The 16193-nt window shown below is 40.4% G+C and overlaps 1 protein-coding gene across 2 annotated transcripts in view; it reads right to left on the bottom strand.

Annotated features, from left to right (window-relative positions):
• CORO1C (coronin 1C) overlaps positions 1 to 16193 on the bottom strand; it is a 79101-nt gene that overhangs the window by 23852 nt on the left and 39056 nt on the right. For both annotated transcript variants that reach the window (XM_044244103.1, XM_044244104.1), the window contains exon 3: positions 6272 to 6394. In XM_044244103.1, coding sequence (XP_044100038.1) covers positions 6272 to 6394 — 123 coding nt within the window. The remainder of the gene's footprint in view (positions 1 to 6271; positions 6395 to 16193) is intronic.

The following is a 16193-nucleotide window of genomic DNA, read 5'->3' as shown; positions in this document are numbered from 1 at the left end:
TACCTGTAAGGCAGATGAGGTTGAGGGCATGTAAGCGGCCTGCATGCACTCCAAATCCCCCATCTTGGGCTTATCTTGGGATTCTTCTCCTACTAGAATGAGGCCTTGTTATGCTACCTACTATTTGTAGCTCCTGGATTACTACCCAGGCTAGTAGTAGCCTAGGCTTGGGAAACTACTGAAAGCATTTCTCCTTTTTAAAAAAAAGGTATTGGGACGCCTGGCTGACTCCAATCAGTAAAGTGGGTGGTCATGAGTTCAAGCCCCACAGTGGAGGTGGAGATTACTTTAAAAATAATCACTGTCATAATAAAATTATATATAATAAAGCAATATATAATACAATAATAAACTAAAAATAAAACTGAAAAACAGTGTTGTGTTTGAAACAGATCATACAGTGTACTTTCAAGAGGGCAAAGAGGAAAATGAGGTATTGAGAAGGTACAGTACAAGAAAAGCAGCTATTTCTTTAAAATTTCACTTCAACTGTTAAGTTATAAAAGCTTCTTGTAATTGCCCCAATAATAGTAACAAATGATTTGGGGGATATTAAATAATTAAAATATCAGTGCCATACTTAAGGGCTTAAAAAAACAAACAGATAAACAAAACAAAAACCCAGAACTAGATGATAACCCCCAAACGCAGTGGAAGGAAGAAAACCACCAATAGCCGTATGACCTGTGTATTATGGGTCTCTGTGGAAACATCATGGGGCAGCAATGGGGTGCTTAACAAACATGAGAGTAACAGGCCAACGTGAGAGAAGCAGGGACCACTGAGAAGGGTTTTGCCCTACCCAACATCAGGAGAGGACAGCGACCTGACATAGAAAGGTCTGAAGGGGCGGAGCAGTTCAGACCTCAGTCTAGACCCCATACTCTAGAAATGAACCACTGAAAGGGCTCCTTTATGAGACAGGACCCACAATGTGGAGAAATTCCAAGGAATGGAATCAAATCTGAGAAGGACAGAAATAAGAGGGACAAAGGAATGAGAAAGACCAAATAAAAGCAGGCCAGGAAATCTCAGAAAGCAAGTCACCACACTGCTGAACACTGCCTGAAAGAGACAGAAGGGGGAGCTCTGTGAAGTTAGGTTGGCTATATGAACTGAGCCACCTAACCACTGAACGCATGTAAAAATAAGGAAAAAAAGCCAAGGTCCCCCAAATTACTACAAGAAACAAAGAGAACAAGGCATAGAATATTGTCCTACAGACAACCGAAGAATGCTAAGAAGGTGTCCTCAACTAGTGAAAAACAATCACTATTTCAAAACAAAATAAAGTCAGAACTTGAAAAACTCAATAGGAGGCAAAAGTTTTCTGAAATTAGATACAAAAGAAAAATCACTTTAGAAGTGAAGACTAACCAAGAAAGAACACATTATCAAAAACATAATAATGCCCCCAAAGAAATAAAAGGTAAAAAGCAGAAAAAAGATTAAAGTTCTGAAGCTAATATAACAAACACAGTATGTCAACTATATTTCAATTAATTTTGGGGGGGGGGTGCCTGGTGGCTCAGTCGGCTGAGAGTCTGCCTTTGGCTCAGGTCATGATCTCAGAGTCCTGGGATGGAGCCCTGCATTGGCCTCCCCGCTCAGCGGGGCGTCTGCTTCTCTCTGTCACTCTCCCTCTATGTGCACGCTCTGTCTCTCTCTCAAACAGGTAATAAGTAAAATCTTTTTTTTTTTTTTCATTTTTTAAATTTTTAATTAAGACACCTTGCTTGTGTTTTTGAACACAAAAAAAAGTTGGGAGAGAAACTGACCAATACTGAAGATAATAAAGAAGACAAAGCATATGGATTAACAGTAGGAGCCCCTGAAGAAGAAAACCAAGGCAAAAAAATAGAGCAAATATGAAGGGCTGTAATTGAGAAAACATTCTGGGAAGGAGAAAAAAGTCCTGAAACCCTATACTGAAAGAATATACCATCAACTTAGGAATTCCAAGTCAGAATAACCAACAATATTCTAGCAAGATTACTGTATTCTAAGAAAAAAAAAATCTTATGAACATCTAGGCAAAAAGAATATATGGTTTATAAAGTAAAGAGAACTATATTATCTGAAATTTTTTTTTGACAGGAATACTTTATGCCAAAAGAAAATAGAATAATGTATTTAGATATGAGGAAAAACTATGAGCTGAGGATTTTATATTCAGAAAAACTCACCTCCAAATCTAAAGGTCCCTGAGGAGGGATGCCTGGGTGGCTCAGTGGGTTAAAGCCTCTGCTTTCGGCTCAGATTATGATCTCAGGGTCCTGGGATGGAGCTCCACATTGGGCTCTCTGCTCAGCAGGGAGCCTGCTTCCTCCTCTCTCTCTCTGCCTGCCTCTCTGACTACTTATGATCTCTGTCTGCCAAATAAATAAATAAAATCTTTTAATAATTAATTAATTAAAAAAAAAATAAAGGTCCCCGAGGAGCTACTATCTACATAGAAGGACTTAAAAAGTACTGTTTCCGTGAGCCTTTTCAATTTGATTCCATTCTTTGCAGTCTCTCCTCAGTGTGGGGCCTGTCCCAGAAAGAAGTACTCTCTGGTTGGGTTCTAGCATCCTGGGGTCTAGAATCCACCAGGGAAGAAGCTTCAGATGATCTAAATGACTAGAGAGAGGTGGACGTAAGTAAAAAGTTGTGGCTTTATGAAACTATTTTTAGTAATCATTAACTGGTGGTTGTAACAGTATTTTTGCTGAGTCCATCATATCTATAAATACGATAAAGCATACAAGACAGATAGGGCTCTCTAATTCACCCTCTGAGTTTTTGAGAACCCAGATTCTCAGTGTGGAAGAAGAGATAAAGATCCAATATTCAAGAGGTTAGGTTAAAACTAGATAGTCCATGGAGTGCCTGGGTGGCTCAGTGGGTTAAGTGCCTGTCTTCGGCTCAGGTCATGATCTCAGGGTCCTGGGATCAAGTCCCTCTTCGGGCTCTCTGCTCAGCGGGGAGCCTGCTTTCCCCCTCCGCCTGCCTCTCTGCCTACTTGTGATCTCTCTCTCAAATAAATAAAATCTTTAAAAAACAAAAAACAAAACTAGATAGTCCAGAATTTGAACAGGGAATATTAAGATGAAGTCACAACATATTTTATCCTTGAAACTGTGTGTGTGTGTGTGTTCCCCCCAACCCACCCCATTTGAAACTGTGTGTGTGTGTGTGTGTGTGTGTGTGTTCCCCCCAACCCGCCCCATTTACAGCGAAGTCTTAAGAAGAAAAAAAAAAAAAAGATCACCAAAGGGGCACCTGGGTGGTTCAGTTGGTTAAGCGTGGGCCTTTGGCTCAGGTCGTGATTTCAGAGTCCCTGCACTGGGCTCCCTGGTCGGTGGGGAGTGTGCTTTTCCCTTTCCTTCTGCCCCCCTCCCCCTACTCGTGCTTTCTCTCGCTCTGGCTTGCTCACTCTCTCAAATAAATAAAATCTTTAAAAACAAATGATCACATGGTAACAATGAGCATTCCCAGCATCCAGACTGATTTAGAAATTCCATTTCTCCATTAAAAGAAGCCAGAGCTTCTGGGAGAAATGGCTGATATTAAGTGTGGGTGAAGAGATGTCCAAGATGAGCCCGAATACCTTCACATACCAAACAGCAAGGAAGCTACCAAAAACAAATAGGGTTTGTCAAAAGAACTCAGGGAAACTTGAAGAAGTTCCCACTAACAAAAGACTGGATGACCTGAGCTTTGAGGTAAGAATCGTAATGAATTAAAACCCACTAAATATGTTCAAATCCATGAGCTCAAAATGAAATGGAAGCAGGGGTAGAGGGTGGGGGTGGGAGAACCTAACCGGTCATCTTCTGAAAAAGACAGAGAACCAATTAATTATCTTGAAAACTGGGTAAATAAAAGGAAAGAATCAAACATCTATCCTACTTTCCTATTTGAACAGTACTACTGGGCAATCAAATGGTAGATAAGAAGGGGCATCACCTTACAATTTTACCAGCTAAAAACTGAAACAAAATAATAGAATTTAACATTACCATTTTGTGACCCCCTAACGATCTGTGGCATCTGAGTGGTGAGCCTAGATAGCTGCACAAATCAAAAAAGAACAAAGACCAGACATCTTGGTATCATCGGCCTCTTGATGGAAGAACATAACACCAGCTATACAGTCTTGCTGAAAGGACCGAACCTGAACCTCATCACACTTCAGGATCCAGCTGCCAATTTGCAGGGAATTCAGAGGACAGAGGAGCATGATGAACTGCACCATTAGTGTGCAATCACCAAAAACTAGATAACGAAAGGTGCAGGTCTAAGGTCAGGCTTCTTCATTAGATTCATTGTTAAGGACAAGAAAATAATGGAGGAGGAACCTACAAGATATACAAAAGACTTAGAAGACAAATCAAGTTCTTTAAGCCAGCAAAACTAAGCTACACTGTCTAGAAATGCTTGCTGAGGTGATTAAAACCATGAAGAACAGCAAGAAGTTAAGTATTTAAGAGTGGGAGCAGTGGTTACTTTAGGGAGGGAGGGAGGGAGGGGTTATGACAGGGATGCAGCACATGGAAGAGTCTGAGAAGGAGCTGGGTGGGTGTGAGAGGGTATTCATTTCACTGAACTTCCTTCCCTGCTTAGCATGTTTTAGAACAAAAAAAGGTTTTTTTTTTAAAAGAAGATAAATCAAACCTGCTTTTTTTTTTTTTTTAAGATTTTATTTATTTGACAGAGATCACAAGTAGGCAGAGAGGCAGGCAGAGAGAGAGGGGGAAGCAAGCTCCCTGCAGAGCAGAGAGCCCATGTGGGGGCTCGATCCCAGGACCCTGGGATCATGAACTGAGCTGAAGGCAGAGGCTTTAACCCACTGAGCCACCCAGGCCCCCTCAAACCCGCTTCTTAAGAGAAGTTAAGTCTCAGTTTAAGATTTTGGCATCAGTGGTCTCAATAATGTTGCTTTCCCTTAGTAAAATGTGTCTGCAGTCATGAAAATGATCAATTTAGCAAGGCACACCAAGCAGAACAATTCCTTTTAACAGCAGCATATTTCATTATAATATGACTTGGCTGCCAAAATTATGAGATCACAGGAGGAGTTATCCTCGGCCAAAAATCCATGAGGAAAAATGGGCAAATGTTTAAATGACACAGTTCAGGAATTAATTTGTGTTTATGTACAATAATTTTAATTAATAAAACTTTCCAAACAATGTTTCTAAGTCTGGCTCAGGCGACAGAAAATGAAGAGGGAAATAACAGTAGTGTGGGTCTCCAAAAGTTCTGCACCCGACATGCAGGAGACCACTGTATCTGACAGAGGGAGCACCTTCACTGATTTCTGCCCTTAGTGCATTACTCCCCAGAGGGACTTATGGTAAACATACTTTGGGCTAGGATTAAGAATGGATCCAAACCTATAATTACGTTTTAAGGCTAAGAAGAACATAATCAAGAATAAGCAGCTTTAGTTAAAAAGTATCCCAAAACCCAGTTTCACAAATAATCTACTTTTGTAATCTAAATGAGGGAATGTAAAGAACTCAAATGTCTTTCATGTTGTTTATCTGCAGAAAAAGGACTTTCTTAAGAGGGTCCAACTCGATAGAACACACCTTCTGACGTTAGCCTGGAAAGAAACACTTAACTTACTGCAAAACTTTACTATTCCTCAGTTATCTGTTACATATTCCTTTTTTTTTTTTAATTTTATTTATTTATTTGACAGAGAGAGATCACAAGTACGCAGAGAAGTAGGCAGAGAGAGAGAGAGAGAGAGAGAGAGGAAAGCAGGCTCTCCGCCCAGCGGAGAGCCCGACATGAGACTTGATCCCAGGACCCTGGGATCATGACCTGAGCCGAAGGCAGCGGCTTAACCCACTGAGCCACCCAGGCGCCCCTACATATTCCTTTTTTAATGTATAATCTTCGGCATTTTTTATGTGTAACTTTCCACTCTAACAGGCCATTCATGTTAGCAGTTTTTTCTTTCCTTTTTGGGGAGGGAGCAGGCTCGTGGATCAATGGCATTCACAGAACGCCACAGAACAGGTGTGACAAACATCAGTAAGCATGTACACATGCACACCCATACAAAAGAAGAAAAACAATACAGTACAATGTCTCTGATATAAGGGCTTACAAGAGGCTTATCTACAGATATGCTTTCATGTCACTCAGGGTATAATCCAGTGACAATCAGAACTGCTAGGACTTTCTACTTTTCCAGTCTCTGCACACACACTCTTTTTGGAAGTGGTGGGTGGGTCTCACTGGCCTGTGTGCCTGCCACACCCTGGGAGCTTACCATCACCGTGCAGTCTTCTGAGCCACTGGCAATGACCTGATCGTTATGTGGGCACCAGTCTATGTCGAGCACCGGTCCTGTGTGGCCACATACTGTAGGGTAGGATTTGTCGATTCGACCAGTCTGAAAAAAGAGAGAAACAAATCTCCTAATTAAAAACCAACACCAAAGAGTTTGTGTGTTCTCTCAAACCCATTTTTCTTTTGTTACCGCCACCCCCAAACTCTCCAATGTCTATATATGATGACATTCACATCAGTCAGTGTCAACTAGTAGGAACTGTCAACCTGCATTTCTAGAAATAGTGACGGCCAAGGATACTCCACCAAATTATAAGAATCCAAATTTCTAGGGGTGCCTGGGTGGCTCAGTGGGTTAAAGCCTCTGCCTTTAGCTCAGGTCATGATCCCAGGGTCCTGGGATCAAGCCCCATATTGGGCTCTCTGCTCGGTGGGGAGCATGCTTCCTCCTCTCTCTCTCTGCCTGCCTCTCTGCCTACCTGTGATCTCTGTTTGTCAAATAAATAAATAAAATCTTAAAAAAAAAATCCAAATTTCTAGAACCACAGAAGTTTTATTTAATCAATTACATTAATAGAGCAAATGAAAATATAAAATCTTTTCACCAAAATACAATTTGTAAATTACAGATGTGTTTTTACTATTTAAAAAAAACCCCTTGGTATTATTTAAAATGTTAAATATAACTTTTAATATAATTAACTAATACCCTTGAATATAATAAATTACCAGTTCTGGAAATGAATGGCATACTGTGAGCACACTAAGTTAGGGTAATAAAAAGAAAAGCTCTAGCTATTGCTCAGGGGCTAAAGGACATACTATAATGTCTCAGTCTCTTCACTGTTTTCAATCAACGGAAGAGACAGCCAGATCTAATTAACACCAGCTTGGATCCCACCCATTATCTAGTCCACATCACATTAAGAATACAGTTTTCAATGTTGGTAAAGCAGCCATCACAATATGCTCATGTTATTATACATTTGAATCTAGTAAGTCAATCTGGCTTATCGAGCTGATTTTGTGTTAACCAAGACAAATGCTATTGTTAACAACAGATACATAAAAGCTATTTCCTTTCTGAAACAGGTAAAATGCCAGTCCATGCCAAGGTCCTATTACGCTCTAAAAGCAGTCATACAAAAAGGAATCACTGCCAAGCAAGACTGAACCTATTTTTTGTTGTTGTTGTTCTCCTCTTACTGCAAGTCATCATACAGTGAGGCAAGGCTTCTCAGAAATTTTTCAAGATCAAGAAATTCTATGATTTCTCCACTTTGGCTCAACTGTGGAATCTCCAGAGAAGCAGTATGCTAAACGCAAAGACCACAGTATCCAGTCGGACAGATACAGGTTCAACTCCAGGCTCAGTTACTTCAACAGCAGATGACCTTAAGCAGGTCATACAATCTCTCTCAGCTTCATCCATCACCTGTGATATGAGTAACAAGAATACCTATCTCCCAAGATTACTGTAGGGACTAGATGAAATAAAGTTTTTTGGCAAATCATAACTTAGTATTACAATTATCTGTGTAAGGTATGCAAAAAATTTAATTTCAGGTGCACCTCAGAGATATTGCCAGGTTCTGGTCTGTATCACTGCAATTAAAGTGAGTTAAATTAAGTTTTTGATTTCCCAGTGCACATAAAAGTTTTATTTACACCATACTGTAATCTATGAAGCATGTGATAGCAATAGGTCTAAAAAAAGACAATGTGTAGACATTAAAAAGTATTTTCTTGCTAAAGAATGTCAACTATCATCAAACCATAACAAACATAACAGTTATGAAAAAGTTTGAAGTATTCCAATAATAACCAAGATGTGAGAAAAACAGATACAAAGTGAGCAAGTGGTGCTGGGAAAATGGCATCAATAGACTTGCTCCACACAGGATTGTCACAGACCTTCAGTTTGTTTAAAAACAAACAAACAAACAAACACAACAACAACAAAAACAAAACCAGAAACACAGTATGTGGGAAGTGCAGTAAATGAGGTAAGCCTGTATAGTGCCTAGAATATAGTAAATACTCAATAAAAAACTACTGCCACTTCTTATTAGTTCTATATATATAATACATATGAACATAATATATTAATTTACCTCACCATTAAGAACTACAAATATGTGTCCCTTATGAACTTCTAGGGGCCAGACGCTGTTCTGAGTACTGGAGATACAAAAGCGAACAGGGCAGCTCCATCCTGGCTAAACGTGGAGTTCGATCAAACCACCAGTGCCAGCACAGCACGGGACGTGCTCCAGGAGCACAGGCATGGGTGGCAGGGACACAGAGAAGGGCATTCAACCAAGCCTGTGGGGGTCACAGTCTGTGGGAAGGTTTTCTACTGAGAAAGAATAATTCTAAACTGAGGTGTGGAGATGGCCCCATCCACAGACCTAAAAGCCTGGGTTTTTCACATGCTCGCATCCCCTTGCAAACTGGATTCAACCCTGTTTGGATCTCCAGAACTGCATCACCAAAAAAGGAATCCTAGAAGAAAATGCCAACCAACACATTATATAGAATGGGGGTGTTTGTTATAAGGAGGGGTCCTCTGGGTCACTGACAGGCAGCAAAGCCTGAGTGGCTAGGAACCAGACGGCCTGGGCTGGCATCGTGGCTCCATCCTTTTCCAGCTGAGGCCCCAGCCAAATGACTTCATCTTCCAACCTCATTTCCTCATCTGCAAAATGACAGTTACAACTCCTTCTGTAAAGCTTGTGAGAATTAACTGGAGACAAAGTAATGGACTTGGTACTTTCCCAGCACCTGAAAAGCTCCATATGCTTTACCCCAAAACAAACAACTGCTGGAATCCACTCTATCATATCCCTGATCATGTTGTTCCTTAAAGAAGGAACTGCCAAAGAACACCTTAACCACGTGGCTTTCCTCTCTCCCTCCCTGCATCCTCACAGAAGCCCAGCCCTGACGCTACTACCTGCCACCCCTTAGCATTCTACTGCTCATACAGCTCGTAATGTAAATCACAAGTGTCCATTTTATAATATTATGACATACAGCATACAAAATAATATAATTATATTAAATCTACCAGCTAAAAGATGGTGTGTGTCTCAGATTAGATTAAAATCAGTTATAAGGCATGTTTAAAAAATCATCAACTACCGAATTAAAAACTAAGGTCACTAAAGGAGGGTAAGGGTATAAAAATATGTGCCATCCAGCCATGCTAGAACTTTAAGGGGCAATGCATTATTAAAGATTACTATCACTACATAACATTTAAACAATTCACTGGGATGCCACAGACACTATGAACTTTAACTCATCTAACTACATAGATTCAAACTAATTACAGCAAAAGCTGAGAGAACTAGGAAGAGAAAATAAAATGACAAAGCCATAATGTTAGAAGATGTTAATGAAGACTCTCAGGCAAACAGACAAATTAGCATGAATATAGAGGACTCTAGCAAGTAACAAGCTTGATCTAATGGACTTATCCAACCTTAGAGCCAATATTTAAAAATAAACATTTTTTTTCCATGCACACATTAAACTTTGCCTTTTTAAAATGACCCATTAGGGGGTGCCTGGGTGGCTCAGTGGGTTAAAGCCTCTGCCTTCAGCTCAGGTCATGATCCCAAGGTCCTGGGATGGAGCCCCGCATCGGGCTCTCTGCTTTGTGGGGAGCCTGCTTCCTCCTCTCTCTCTGCCTGCCTCTCTGCCTACTTGTGATCTCTGTCAAATAAATAAATAAAATATTAAAAAAAAATAAAACAAAATGACCCATTAGGATACCACAAAGCAAATCTCACGAAATAGCAAGGAATCAGTATCCTGTAGCCCACTTTTAGAGTACAATGCAATTCAAGTAAAAATTAATAGAAAAATATATAAACACCAAATCCCCAAGGCATCTGAAAAAATTCTAAATTTATTAAATTCTTCACACGAAAATTATAATGGCCAAAAGAAAAAAGTTAAAACTCATCAATAAACACAGGACAATTTGCGGGAAAGAGCTAACACAGATCTCCTTAATGGAAAATCAGTAGCCTTAAATGCATATATACAAAGTCTGAAAATTAAAGAGAAGTTAGAACATACAAAGAGCACACTCAAAGAATGCAAAATTATGAGAAGAAATTAACAAGAAATAAATAATAAGCCAAACTGATACAACAGGACAGAGTAGAAAAAGAGAGAAAGCACTAATACCAGTAATTTTAAAAAGCATGTAACTTACAAATATGGTCTAAGTTGACATGACATGAAAATACTAGGAGTAACATCTGATAATAAATTTGAAAACATCAGATGGATAGGCAATCTCCTAGAAAAAAAATATCAAAACTTTTTCAATAAATAAAAAAACAGAATATACCCCAAACCATGAAAGAACCAGGAACAGAAGTCCACATATTACCCACCTCCCCACCAATCATGAACAACAAAAGCTACTAGGCCCAGACGGTTTTACTGGAGGACTTTACCAAACTCAAGGAAGAGACCTCAGACAAAACTTTCCAGAGAACAGAAAAGAGGAACACCACTGAATTCCTTACATAAGGAATGTCCACCCTGACACAAAAGACAGTGTAAGAATAAATGGAAGCCAAATGACAAATACTGATGCAAACTCAACAACCACAACGGCCACCACCTAACCAAATTCTGCAGTGTGGGTTGTTCTCAAAAAACATAAGCAGAATGGAAAGACAAGCTGCAGACAGAGAAAATATATATGCAACATCCAGACTGGACAAAGTCAACAAATAACCTAACAGAGTAACAGCAAATGGTAAGAGCACAGAATTCCCAGGGAAGGAAACCTAAACAGCTTATAGATGTAAGAAAAAATACTGCTCTCCCTGGTAATCAGGGAACCACAGATTAAAATGATCAGGTAACACTGTAGACCTATTAAAACTGGCAACAATTTAGACACCTAAATACACGTGTTGCCAAGGGATGTCAGGAAAGTGGAACTCACAGGAGATTCTCCTGCTGCAATACCTTTTGAGAGCAATCTAGAAACAGGTGGAGGTGAAGATGCCCACCCCTGAGCATTACCACGTGGCACTAGGTGGTCTGTGGGTAAGAAAGGTTCCCAAGTTTTACACAGAAAGGATATTAACTGCAGCATTGCTGGGAATAGTGAAAAAAGCAGAATGCAATTTGCTTTCTTGGTATGGAAATAAATATCACTTACATAAAAGTTTAACACATATAAAATAATAACCTATAATAACCTATAGACAGATAGATACACATGTAATGAAAGTACACATCCCAAGTTTGAGGAAATGGTTAACTGGTGAAGGAGAAGAGGAGGAAAGAAGAATGGAAATTTAGCCACATCTGTTATACTTTATCGTTTTTCAAAAACAAGAGGTATGAAACAAACAGGGCAAAATATTAACATCTGTTTAATCTTGCGGGTAAGTATGTGAATGTCCTATTACTTTGTTTCCTATTTTTAAAAAAATAATTAAAAAGCAATAGAGTTGAGAAACACACCAATGTATTGTTATCCCGCCCCCAAGAATGTACTGTTATTAACTTTACATTAAAAAATCTTCACTCCCGAGGTAAAAATGTTTGTCTATCTGCACTGTTTTATCTGAGTCCTTGCACCCTAACACTCTCCCCTAGCAAACCACGTCTGGCATCTTTGATGGCAAAGTATAGTCACTGAACTTTGAACTTCCAAGGACACAAAATAATTTTTTCCAATCTCGGTTAAAAAGAGCTTTTGTTCAGATACACAGTAATTTTGAGGGCAATCTGGAAGTACTAACACAAGTTATTCTTAATTCTACTGAGAAGCTTATGAAATGACTTTCTTTTTAAGGTGAAAATTATATAATCCTCGTGTAAAGATAGTGGCAGTATTGCTCAGTCAAGTCAGACATTTAAGAATAATAGTAAGCCTAGCTGCCATTCTCGGCTTAGCGCCCACAAGTCCAAAGCATCAAAGTACTCAAGAGCCTAACGTTTTCACAGGAACTTGAATGTCATTTAGATTTTATTTATTTATTTGACAAACAGAGATCACAAGTAAGCAGAGAGGCAGGCAGAGAGAGAGAGAGGAGGAAGCAGGCTCCCTGCTGAGCAGAGAGCCCGATGCGGGACTCGATCCCAGGACCCTGAGATCATGACCTGAGCCGAAGGCAGAGGCTTAACCCACTGAGCCACCCAGGCGCCCCTTGAATGTCATTTAAAGAGCAACTGCAGTCAACTGCCCTCCTTCCTATCAAAAACAAGTACTTGTAAGAATAGCTAACACTTGGGGTGCCTGGGTAGCACAGCTGGTTAACGGTCCAACTCTTGGTTTTTTCTGCTCAGGTCATAATCTCAGTTTCATGAGATCAAGCCCTGAGTCAGGCTTTGTGCTCAGTGTGGAGTCTGCTTGTCCCTTTCCCTCTGCTCCATCCCCCCAAGCCCTGCTGCTCATGTGCATGTGAGAGAGTTCTCTCTCTCTCAAATAAACAAGCAAACAAACTGAATTTAAAAAAAAATAGCTAACACTTTCAGAATGCTTCTATTTCATGCTAGGACCTTTAGATCTTCATTCTCACAAAGGTGCTTTATGACAGAGCAACTTTATTATCCCCATTTTCTAAATAAAGAGATGGAGTGAAGAAGGGGAGATCTGAACATCACTGACCAGCCAGCCATACAAGATTTTCATAGGGAAAAAATTCCCATTAGGCTACGGGTTGTGAAAAAGGCATGAAAGTCATGTTAAAATTACACGCAGCTGGTCATCAGAAACAGAGTTAATAAAAAATGGTATCCTGCCAACAGCTGTTTCCTCTGGTTGTAACATCATCACAAATCCTTACAACAAATAAAAGAGGGAAGGTAGCATCACGTTGCAGCAGAATAAAAAGGGAATCGACTAAATGTCTGATAGTGGTAAAAAACGAAAAAGGGAAGCAATGCGAGAACTGGCATTTTAAATGTGCACTGACTGTTTCACAGACAGGAGGCTCACCACACACAACTCAGGGTCAGCTCGACTTCAAGGGTTACACCACTGAACAGCTTCTTACCCATAACAAAATCAATCAAAAGAAAAGCACAACATATTTTATCCAATGAGTACATTATTAAAAGGGCAGAGCTGGGCAATTATAAATTGCTGAGAGCACGAGTGCATGGAAACTGGAGGAAACCATACAATACTGGCCTTATATGGTAAAGATATGGACGCATCATTTCTGAGAAACACTGTGCATGAGGATCTAATGAAAATGCATTTCTCGTTCATATACATGACACATCCTCATTCATCATGCAGTGAATAGACCGAGGCATCCATGTCTAACTGCTGGCTTGTGAAGGACCACTCAGAAGGGACACCCACTGCCAGTCATGGGGACAACACAGCTCACCTGCACCTCTAAGCAGCACAAGTAAGTGAATGCTGAGGTTAGAAAAAAAAGAGTTACAAGAATTTAATGCCCGCCCTTTTTTTTTTTTTCCCAATTAAATGGTGCTTTATTTTAAGTACTACCTATCTGTTTTCCAAGACTTACATATAGATTAATTTCATTTACTAACTAATCAGGTCACTGTCTTCTTAAGGATGTGTCACACATCAGCTGCATCATCTAGAATATCACTCATTTTCTAGCATGGAATTGCAAGTTTAGCTGAGAACAATCCGCCACCATTTAGACTCCCTACTTTAAATAATGTTTAAAAATCTATCAATTACTTACTAGTCCCTGCCACTTGTCACAAAAGAGCTCTTATTGTACCTCTCTAGCTAAAACTCCAAGTGGTGGGAATGGCCAGCAAGTCAACTCAAGTAGCAAAATGACCAAGATTACCAACAGCGCTGGCCCTGTGCCTAGTTCATAAACTTGTGACATATTAGTGAAATAGGTCAGGGCACTGGCTTACGGACTGTCATTATCTAAAAGATCCAACAGCCTGCCCAGGGCCCAGCAACATGAGCCCCAGGGAAAATTCAGCCTCCAAAGTGTGTGTACAGCTGGCACAGGGGAGAGGTGTGACAGCACAATTTCCATGTGGCTGGCCCGAGCTGAGGCTGATGGCTTTGACATGTTCCAGCCAGCAACCCTCATAGTGGCAGAAAACCACCTAGACACTACCACTATCATTTACTCTGGGTTTGGGGAAAGTTCTCAAAAATTTCAAAACAGCCACAAAACTCAAAAGAGCTCCTGGAAACTGATGCTTCAACTATATCCAGAGTTGGGCAACACCTTCCTCCAATAGGCATTTTTGCAGAAGGGAAAGTAAAAAGCAAAATTTAAGCACCGGTAAATAGATTATCTAACTGCTCTAAGAAGGAATGTTTGTGATTTTAAATAACCTTGCAAACACATTCCTCCTGAGGCACACCAAATTCACTGTAACTCTTATGACATGACATTTCTAGTTGTTAAAGACACTTCCCATCAATTTTGATGGTAAACTGTAACTTCTGCCACTTACATATCACAGTGTATCTTACTAGTTTCTCACACCTCATGTCAAAAAGAAATCCATACTTAGGAAGTGCACAAAGTGCATTCATCCTACATGCCAACGGCAGTACTGTGCAATCAAGAAACTCTAAAGACACATGAACGTAAGTGTACAGAAGTCTTCTCACACATCTCTTCCTATAAAGGAGCTCTGCTCTGTGATGTGTTTTTTTTTTTAAGATTTTATTTCTTTATTTGACAGACAGAGATCCAAAGTAGGCAGAAAGACAGGCAGAGAGAGAGGAGGAAGCAGGCTCCCTGCTGAGCAGAGACACCCCCCACCCCCAATGCAGGGCTCAATCCCAGGACCCTGGGATTATGACCTGAGCCGAAGGCGAAGGCTTTAACCCACTAAGCCACCCAAGTATCCCTCTGCGATGTGTTTTTAAAGGAGCTGATAGTATACCAGAAGAACCTGCACACATTTTCACTCTCCCAAACTCTCAAAATTCAGCACTGGGAAGCTCGCCCACATGACTTCTGCATTCTATAAAAGATCATTCAGAATGATTGTTTCTTTCTTTTTTTTTTTTCCCCCAAAGATTTTATTTATTTATTTGACAGAGAGAGATCACAAGTAGGCAGAGAGGCAGGCAGAGAGAGAGGAGGAAGCAGGCTCCCAGCTGTGCAGAAAGCCCGCTGTGGGGCTCGATCCCAGGACTCCCAGGACTCCCAGGACTCCGAGATCATGACCTGAGCCGTAAGGCAGAGGCTTTAACCCACTGAGCCACCCAGGCGCCCCAGAATGACTGTTTCTTAACGTAACAACAACCCCCAAAGTAATAAACATTTTCGATCCTCATGTTCGCTTGCTTAACTGGGGCTAGGGAGCATCTAGCGGGTCCTTCAAATGTACGCTTTCATTAAAACCACAAAGAATGTTGACCAGCAGGCTTACTGTTTCTCACAATAACCTAGGTTTCCAAAAAGTTAAACTTCCACAGTGCTGAAAAGTGACACATGTTAATTCTACTAGTCAAATCAAGTATTCTCCTTTAAGATGCTCCACCTATCCCTCATACAAGGTCTTTCTAGCTGACATCCCAGAGTTCAGTCATGCAGACCCACACTGCTCCAGGGTGTGGGCTTCTGACAGCAGTTCACACTGTCCCCCCTCATCCAGTTCTGCACAGCAGCTTCCCAGCACCTTCCCAACCTCTGATCCGCAGTCATGTCATCCAGCCTCTTTGAAATCTGTGCTTATTATCCAGCCTGACCTCACTACCTTTGGATATAAATGTCTAAAAAGTCCCTCCCTATCCTGACTCAAGGAACAAGTGACAAAGATTTTCCAAACTTTCCGTCCCTACTTTATATATTTTAGGGAGAAAAAATGCTGGTCAAAATAACTTTATATGCCCAGAGTTCAATAACTTTATCATTCTGTTCATACTTCAAAAGATCTTTTGTAAGGCA

The sequence above is a fragment of the Neovison vison genome, chromosome 3 (assembly GCF_020171115.1).
Source record: "Neovison vison isolate M4711 chromosome 3, ASM_NN_V1, whole genome shotgun sequence".
Classification (NCBI taxonomy): Eukaryota; Metazoa; Chordata; class Mammalia; order Carnivora; family Mustelidae; genus Neogale; species Neogale vison.
The sequence above is the reverse complement of the archived record's forward strand: the minus strand, read 5'-3'. Positions and strand labels throughout refer to the sequence as shown.